Source organism: Apium graveolens, chromosome 10 (genome assembly GCF_009905375.1).
Source record: "Apium graveolens cultivar Ventura chromosome 10, ASM990537v1, whole genome shotgun sequence".
In the NCBI taxonomy this organism is placed as follows: Eukaryota; Viridiplantae; Streptophyta; class Magnoliopsida; order Apiales; family Apiaceae; genus Apium; species Apium graveolens.
Window position 1 is genome coordinate 24,556,349 of NC_133656.1, and position 9,573 is coordinate 24,565,921.

General features: G+C 36.5%; 1 protein-coding gene across 1 annotated transcript; it reads right to left on the reverse strand.

Annotated features, from left to right (window-relative positions):
* Positions 1-7,138: 7,138 nt before the first annotated feature.
* LOC141690459 (uncharacterized) lies at positions 7,139-7,573 on the reverse strand. The gene has a single exon (XM_074495256.1). It carries the CDS (start codon positions 7,571-7,573, stop codon positions 7,139-7,141), a length of 435 nt encoding a protein of 144 aa, XP_074351357.1.
* Positions 7,574-9,573: the final 2,000 nt, after the last annotated feature.

The following is a 9,573-nucleotide window of genomic DNA, read 5'->3' on the forward strand; positions in this document are numbered from 1 at the left end:
TCTGAGAAAAAAGGCATGCATGCAAGCATTCATTTGCAGTGGCACTTCTAGTCCTTTTACTAGCATTGGGATCACCAATTATAGCTTCTCTTCCATGACTTCTATCTCGTTTTCTGCTGTGATTTTATTGACTAGAGTTTTATGTATTTTCTTCATTATTGGCATGACTTGCAGAACTGTCATCTCTTTCTCCTCCTGAGCTTGTGCCAGCAAATTCAGGTGTGTTTCTACTTTGAGATGAATTTTCATCTTCACAATTCACTAGTTTATTTGATTCTTCCTTTATCCTGTTGTTTATGTTGATCTCAGCATCAGCTTCAGAATCACTATCAATGTTCAGATTTTTAAATTTTAGGGCTTCAGCTTCATTTTCATCAAGGCATTCTAAGCCTAGACACTTGTCATCATCAAAGGTCGCATATGTGCTTTTCGTAATTTTTTTGGCTCTAACACATAAACTCTGTAGGCAGTTCTTTCAAATAAATATCCCAGAAAGATAGCTTCAATTACTTTAGGGTCACATTTTCCAACATATTCAGAGTTGTGTTTGAGCACAAAGCATTTGTTTCTAATGCAGATTCTTTGCAGTAGGCTTTATTTTTGATAAAATTGAGTAGGGTGACTTTTCAATGTTTTTGTTGATTAGATATTTGTTTTGAGTATAGAATGTAGTGTTGACAGCTTCTTCTCAAAAACTTGTTGCCAAATTGGCATCTTGCAACATTATTTTTGCAGCTTCAACTAGAGTTCGATTTTTCTTTTCAACCACACCATTTTGCTGAGGTGTTCTTGCAGCTGAGAACTCTTGAAAAGTGCCCTTGTCTTTGCAGAATTCATTTAAAATTGCATTTCTTAATTATGTGCCATTTTGACTCTTCAATCTTTTGACACAATTTTGATCATTGGCCTGCTTCTCAACTTTCTTTATGTGTTCAACGATGATGTGTGGAGTTTCATCCTTTGAATGCATAAATTCCACCCAAGTGTACCTTGAGTAGTCATCCACCATCACTAATGCATATTTCTTTCTGGATATAGATAAGACATTAACTGGTCCAAACATTTTTATATGAATAAACTGTAATGGCGCACTTATTGACTTTATTTATAAACTGGATGATACTGAGAAGATTTACTTCAAGACCAGAAACTAGTTCTACATCATCAATGACATTACCAAAAATTAAATTACCATATCTCATTGTGAATCCTTTGTTGTTGTCTCCAAAAGTCACCAATGGGCCAGCCATCTCCTAAAATCGTGATAGCAGGGCTTTATCACCTGCCATATGCCTGGAACATCCACTTGTTCGTACTAAAATATACGCGAAAGTACACACAAGCGCACGTGATCACAAGTAGTATAAGATATAAGTCAAGTTCGTACCCTCAGGGACTGGTTTAGGTTAAGTTCAGATTATGCACTTATGCAACAATGTATGATTATCGCTCAATGCTGAGACAAATATCAAATTGAGTTTTGATTTAACTAAGAGATTACACTAAATAAAATTAACTAAGAGACTTAAGATTGGATTATTTATATGAGAATAAACATGGGATTCTAACTTCATTAAATACTTTATTCAAAGTTATGTTCTTTTACCCTAGCATGTGATGGTGATGACAACTAATCAGATAATACGAAATTAGTATACTTCAACTTTCATTATACGTATACCCTACTATTAAACATCCACAATAAAGACAGAAGTCGAATAGACACCAATTATGCTTAGTCCCTATATGTCTATAAAGATTGAAACATAATGGTTTAAGCGCAAGTTATCTATTGTGATTACATAGAGTGAATAATATGGTTAAAATTACCCACAAATTATGCATGTCAATTCATACATAAAACTATGCTAGCATGGCAAATTCTAAACCTCTATATTCACTGTCGCTTCAATAAAGATTAACAAACAATCTTAGATGTTAGCTACGCATCAAAGACGAATAAGCATAACCAAACTAGGAAATCATAAATCACCACACACTAAGATATTAAAACAATTAACTATTGAAATCCATAAATAAATCCTCTAGATCCCCATGACAACGATTAGTTTATAATCGAACTCATCCTCACCATGGGCTCCAATGAAAACATGATAATAAATAATATAAGAGAACTAGGGTTCAAAGACAAATCGAAAATAAGCATCTGAAGTACAAATATAATGAAGAATACAAAAGTCTTCTTCTCCGTAGCCATCTTGTACTCTTTAGGTCTTCTCAATGCTCTCCCTTGGCTCCCTTGTTGTTAAAAATGTCTTTTTATTGGTTCTACTGTATCTTGAGTTCTGTCTGTCAGAATTTGGCGATCCAATAGTCCATGCGAAGCTATCGAGATGCTCTTCAACATGAGACTGGCCTAGGCTTTAGACTCTTACCTCCTTTCAGCATATTTCCTTGACAAGCTCATTTATTCATTCAACTAATGCCTGTAATGCAAAGACCAAAAAACACATCAAAAATACCAATAACTTGAGTCCAAAACACCAACTTAGGCCTGTAATGAAGCGTTCCAAGTAGATATAAAATCCACTTATCACACCCTCAAACTTGAATCGATGATTGTCCTCAAGCATAAACAGACTCAAAAAATACAAAACAAAACTAATGCATGAATAAAACTACGTGAAAATGCAACTAGATGACAATGCAATCGATTCCCTCAGAATAACCATAACCAAATAAATAAGTCAATGCCTTTAAGAATGCAACGACTTAAAACAGAGTTTGAATAAACCCGACAAACCAACTCACAAACTAGAAACGTGCATGTGTGGATGCTTAACAAATATTCTCTCGATGCTAGATCAATAACCATAACTTATCTATCATCAAAACAATCACAAGTTTATAAACAGAATAGACGTTAAATGCATAATGACTCATAACACCTCCTTCCTACTAGAGTTATACAAGGATTTATGCTATTATTGAACATATAACAGAGATGCTTATTTGACCGTGCAAAGAGTGAGGTCCCAAAAGACTTATACAATAATACTCATATAGCGAGCGTTATGTTAGCGGATCCCAGACTATAAAAGCCTTAGGTCACTAGGCACAAAATCCCCTAGAACTTAATAACTCGAGTATTAAAGAGCTCACTCTTGATCAATTATGCATAAACACATATTTTTTCTCTTTTTTTTTCTTTTCATTTTTTTTCTTCTTTTTTTCAATAATTTCTGAATGAGTGTGTTTCGCTCCATCTCAGTCAACCCTAGACTACTCATAAAAAATATGAGCTGGCTAGTAGCCATTTGACGCCTAGCCTTATTCATAACTAGCAATGAAATCCAAGTTTTTCTCTAGATTAAAATTCATTGTTCTTTTTGTCATTACGAGAATACCAAAAATTCTAGATATAAACAAGTGATTCAATCTTAACAAAAAAACAAATATGATCATGATCTAGCTCCAAAGCAACCTATACGACTTTGTGAATTTTTTTTCTGGCATGCAAATCAATCTATTAAGACTTAAACAAGCCCCTATTTTGTTAGTGTTTGTGCCCTAGAGACAACACTATGATGTTTTAGTTTAAGACATTATGATTATTAATGTTTATGTTCTATCGATTATTCCCTTTATAATTTATTAATTCTTAATTTACTGCGATATAAATGTTATATTAATAAATGTCCCTGGAATATGATATGCAATTCTATATCTCTAAGTACGTGACTTAGAAATGAGATTATGATGATAGTATCAATATTCCTAAAGGTCCCTAGTCGAGTATTATTATTAAGGAACAATAATAATGCATTAAGATTGGTGCGTTTGTTGACTGATGATCACATCTCATTGATCATAGGTATGATGATACTAAAGTCAAAAACACAGGAAGACATATATGTACATGGTGCTGGACAGACCTAATGTGAGATTCTACATGTCTGTTGTCATAAGTAATTCTCACAGTGATAATGATGTAATGGTCCTTAGACTTGGAGTCATTATATTTCTATACGATAATTAATATACATTGATTCCATTAAAAGTTATCCTTGACTGGGTAATGATAAAAGTGGACATTGGGTATATTATGAATCGTATGAGAAATATGAATAATCTAGATGGGATTTAACCCTCCTATTTTAGGAGTGATATTATTGGCACCTTGTGTGAGCTAGACTATGAAATGCGTGGCCACGCTCAAATGTTGATTTGATATGATAGTCTACTCGTTGATCAAGGAAACTTGGATTAAACTATGATGAGGATGACACATTACATGCCTCTAGTTTAATATATAGTATATGGTTAAAGGGATTATAATACATTGTACATTATTTACAAAAGGTTTAATCGATCACCGATTCAATTATTATTACTTGGGTAACAATGATGTATTACTAGATGCCGCTCATTGTTTACGATTTTAAATTAGATTGAAAATTCGTTGCCAACGTAATAATAACCTATAGGGTCACACACTAAGAATGCTTGAAGTATTATTTAATTTAAATTGGATTTAAATTATATTAAAGTAATTCGAATTATTTATAATATTAATTAAGTATGACTTAATTAATTAGATAAATAATGATATTCGAATTTACTAATATTAATTATGAAATTTATTTGTTAAATAATTAAGTGAGACTTAATTATAATATAAATAGGAATTTCGAATTAATAATAACTCCTAATTAGTTAAGAGTTATAATTCATTTTTCTACTCTCTATATAATATCTCTTGTGTGGCTGATTTTTCGGGTGAAGCAAGACTTTTACTAAAACCCTAGCCACCAAGAGAGAAGATGGAGAGAGCAAGAAGAAACGAGTTTGTGCTAGTACACATCCAATTCTTGAGTTCAAGAATTCGTGTGGATCCCGATAGAGCGTAGATCGCGAGAGCGGGATGCGTGGTGATTGAACAATCTTTGGATCTACATTAGTCAACCAATTTATAAAGTTTCTTAAGGTAAATAATCTGATCTACGGATTAAATATCTATTTTTCGCATGGATCCTGCGGTGGGTTTCGAAAATTCTGATTTTTTACATTTTTTAATTACTGTTTCCGTTGCGTTTATGTGCTCGAAACCCAACATATTTGTCATCACTAAACTCAAATTAACATCAACCAATCAATCAGAAATAGCTCAACCTAAGGGATAATCATAATTGCATGCACATGCAACTATATGAACTCACATAAAAACACAAACAAAAATGTCCTGTATGAGAAATCATGCAAAAAAATGAATGAAATACAACTAAACATGCAACATGAATCTATATGAATCTATATGGGCACACACAAACTAATCCTTACATTATCACCCCCAAACTTAAAATTTTCAATGTCCTCATTGAAGGTAATAATAAGGATTCAGGCACCTGGTTATCATAAAAATCACCCTCCTCGGGTGGAGTATCAGGTGGAGGATACACAGAATCAACACCAAACACTGGCCAATCTACCTCAACACCAGTGGCTCGGAAAGCAGTGCCCAAAGCCTGTGTCAAGTTATCCGCAAAACGACTGTGCATGTCATGCATCGTATCTATGCATCTGGCCAATCTCCGAAACTGCGCATTGCCAAGCCCAGAACCATCTCCTGCCTCCTTCTAGGCACGCAAATAACTAGCCTCTCCACGAGCGACTCTCCATGCTGCACGCCTAGCCGGAGAAGAACCACCTGCATAAATCTGATCGGCTGGATGGGCTCTTGGAAAATGATCATAACTGTAACCCAGACCCTTCTCATCAGCCTTTCTACCATACCACTCCTACATCACTTAGATCGTGGAGCTATCAATAGGAGCGCTCGGCATCTACAACTGCTCCAACTCTGGCCAACAAACACCAACCAAAGCACAAAGCTTCGTCACAATAGAGGCATGTGGAATCACCCCCGATGTCCTGTTTCCCAGAAATCGCATCATATTCTGATAGATCACCTGGCCTAGATCCACATACTCCTCGTTCAAAATCCCCCAAAGTAAAATAGCACGCTCAACAGTAATATCATGCTGATGTGAAGAAGGCATAATATTTGCACACACAAAAGCATTCCATGCCCGAGCATACCTGTTCATGCATGCAGTCGGAAAAGTGAGCGGCTCATTCGTGCCCCTCTTGCACTTCCACTGTGTTCCCGGAACACTCAACTCAGCCACAATGTAATCAAGATCAAAATCCTCCCTTGACTTTTGGACCCAATCCTCTTGCGTCGGCTTTCTCGCGGGATGATTGATAACCCTACGAATAGTCGCTGGTGTGTAATCCACCATCAAACCACGTACCACAAAAAACCCATTCTTATCCACCCTTGCATTCGCATAAAACTCCCGAACAATGTACATCGGGACTGCAGAGGGTACCTCACAGAAAGTTTTCCATCCCATCTCAGTCTTCATCTCCAAGAGCTTTCCATCTCTCGCAGTGGGTAAGAAACCCTTCGCAATTGATTTGGACATCAATCGTGTAAACTCAGCTTGTGCCTCAAGAGAAGAAAATCGAGCCACCACTCCACCAACACTCGAATCACCAGAGCTGCTACTCACCACGACTCTCAATCTTTTGGGTGCCATGAGTACAATATTGATTTTATGTGTAAGTAGTGAATATGAAAAATTAGGGTTTGAGAATTAAAGATATATGATAGAGATATATATAGGATGTATGTATATATAGGGTAGATGTGGATTTGGGTTAGGAGTGTTAGGACTAGGAATTAGGGTTGGATTAGGGTAGAAAAAGGAATAAAAATGGGCTGGGGTTTTGGTTTTTTGTTTTTTTTTCTGTTTTTCTGCTCTCTTTTTTTAACCTACTATACAACAAACATGGGTTGCCTCCCACGAAGCGCTTGGTTTACATCACTAGCTTGACATGAAAATTCGAATCAAGTTGTTGACAGAACGGTGCTCACCACCTCGCGGTTAGCCGTATCTCCATAGTAATGCTTCAATCTCTTCCCATTCACCTTGAACGCTTGATCCTGATGCGTATCAAAAATCTCCATAGCTCCATGTGGAAACACAGTTTTGACCGTGAATGGCCTTGACCACCTCGACTTAAGTTTTCCTGGAAAAAATCCGAGACGAGAGTTGTACAATAGAACCTTCTGACCGGGCACAAAAAACTTGCGCACTAATCTCCTATCATGCTATCTCTTGACTTTCTCCTTGTACACTTTTTTATTCTCATAAGCCTGTAGTCGAAACTCCTCGAGCTCATTTAGTTGAAGCATTCTTTTCTCTCCAGCAGCTTCCATGTTAAGATTTAGCTTCTTTAAATCCCAATATGCTTTATGCTCTAACTCCGCAGGAAAATGACACACCTTCCCATACACCAACTGGAAAGGAGACATCCCAAGAGGAGTCTTGAATGCTGTTCTATATGCCCAAACAGCTTCATCTAGCTTCAAAGAACAATATTTTCTTGATGGACTCACCACCTTCTCCAAGATATGTTTGATATCCTGATTAGACACTTTAGCTTGCCCATTAGTTTGAGGATGGTAAGATGTGGCAACAAGATGATTCACGTGATACTTTTTCATCAATGCAGTAAACTTGCGATTGCAGAAATGCGATCCCATCATTGATTATGACACTTGGAGTGCCAAAACGCGTGAATATATGCTTCTAAAGGAAGTTAATCACCACCTTAGCATCATTAGTTGGTAACGCTTTCACCTCGACCTATTTAGACACATAATCAACCACCAACAGAATATACTGATTATTACAGGAGAAGACAAATGGCTCCATGAAGTTGATTCCCTAAACATCGAAAATCTCAACTTCGAGCATTACATTAAGAAGCATATCGTCTCTCTTGGTTATATTACCAACTCGTTGACAACGATCACATCTCGAAATGAACTTATGAGCATCCTTAAACAAAGTAGGCCAGAAGAATCCTGCTTGAAGGATCCGAGCAGTTGTCTTCTCTCCACCATAATGTCCACCATACATGGTAGAATGACTGTCGCACAAGATTCCCTCCGTCTCACTATACAGAATGCTTCGTCTGATAATCTGGTCAGCTCCCTGTCTAAACAAGAAAGGCTCATCCCATCGATACCATTTCACCTCATATAGAAACTTCTTCCTTTGAGAATAGGAGAGATCTGGGGGATGACATTACTCACCAGATAGTTTACAATATGTGCAAACCATGGTTCTTCTTCTTGCACCCCAATAGTTGCTCATCGGAAAAAGATTTATTGATCAATGTCTTATCCTCCAAAGCCTTGCCTTGATCTTCCAAGCGTGATAGATGATCTGCTACTTGATTCTCTGTACCTTTTATATCCTTAATTTCTAGCTCGAATTCCTGAAATAAGAGAATCCATCGAATCAAGCGAGGTTTTGAATCTTTCTTCGAGACCAGATATCGAATAGCCGCATGATCAGTATAAACCGTCACCTTTGTCCCAAGCAAATAAGATTGAAATTTCTCAAAACCATAGACAATTGCCAGCAGCTCCTTCTATGTAGTAGTGTAATTCAGCTGAGCACCATTAAGGGTCTTACTAGCATAGTAAACCTCATGAAAAATGTTTTGCTTCCTCTGGCCAAGAACTACTCCAGCTGCATAGTCACTAGCATCACACGTCATCTCGAAGGGCTCATTTCAATCATGTGCAGTAATCACAGGTGCTATAGTCAAACTCTTTTTCGAGCTCTCAAAAGAATCTAGACATTCTTGATCAAATTTGAAGGGAACATCCTTTTCCAGAAAATTGCACAAAGGCTTAGAGATTCTAGAGAAATCTTTGTTGAATTGCCGATAGAAACCCACATGACCAAGAAAACTGCGGACTCCTTTAACTGAGATTGGCGGAGGAAGATTTTCAGTGACCCCAACCTTGGACTTATCCACCTCAAGACCCTTGCTAAATACCTTGTGGCCAAGAATGATACCCTATTGCACCATGAAGTAACATTTTTCCCAATTGAGCACCAGATTGGTCTCAACACATCTTTTAAGCACCAACCCAAGATTATGTAAGCATTTGTCATAAGAAGTCCCGAACATAGAAAAGTCGTCCATGAACACCTCCACATTAGTGCCAATCATATCTGAGAAAATGGCCATCATGCATATCTGAAAGCAGCAGATGCACCACAAAGTCCGAAAGAGACTCGGCGAAAAGCAAAAGTGCCAAATGGGCAAGTAAACGTGGTCTTCTCTTGATCTTCTAGAGCAATGCATGTAATATCCGGGACATAGCGTGTAATTATTTTTATCAATAAATGATTATTGTGTGATTATTATGTGAATTTTTGGTGAATTATCTGATGATTGATAATAATATTTCGATATTTATATGTGATAGGATATGAGTATGCTAACTTTAGTATGTCCAGAATAAAATATAGATAATTGTGATATTTTTTTTGGTAATTTTTGGATTGTTATATGATTTTAAAAATGATTTATGAATTTATTAATTATTTTCTGAATAATTACAAAACTATTTTATAAAGCCGGGAATGGTCCAACTTAAACTGTTTTTACATTTTTACAACTCGAAACTCTTCCGAAAACTCCTTTCTAACCTAATCTGATAATTCCGGACATTTTCCGTGT

Excerpts from the sequence above, each read along its gene's own strand:
- LOC141690459 (XM_074495256.1), bottom strand. The coding sequence starts at position 7,573 with ATGGGATCGCATTTCTGCAATCGCAAGTTTACTGCATTGATGAAAAAG.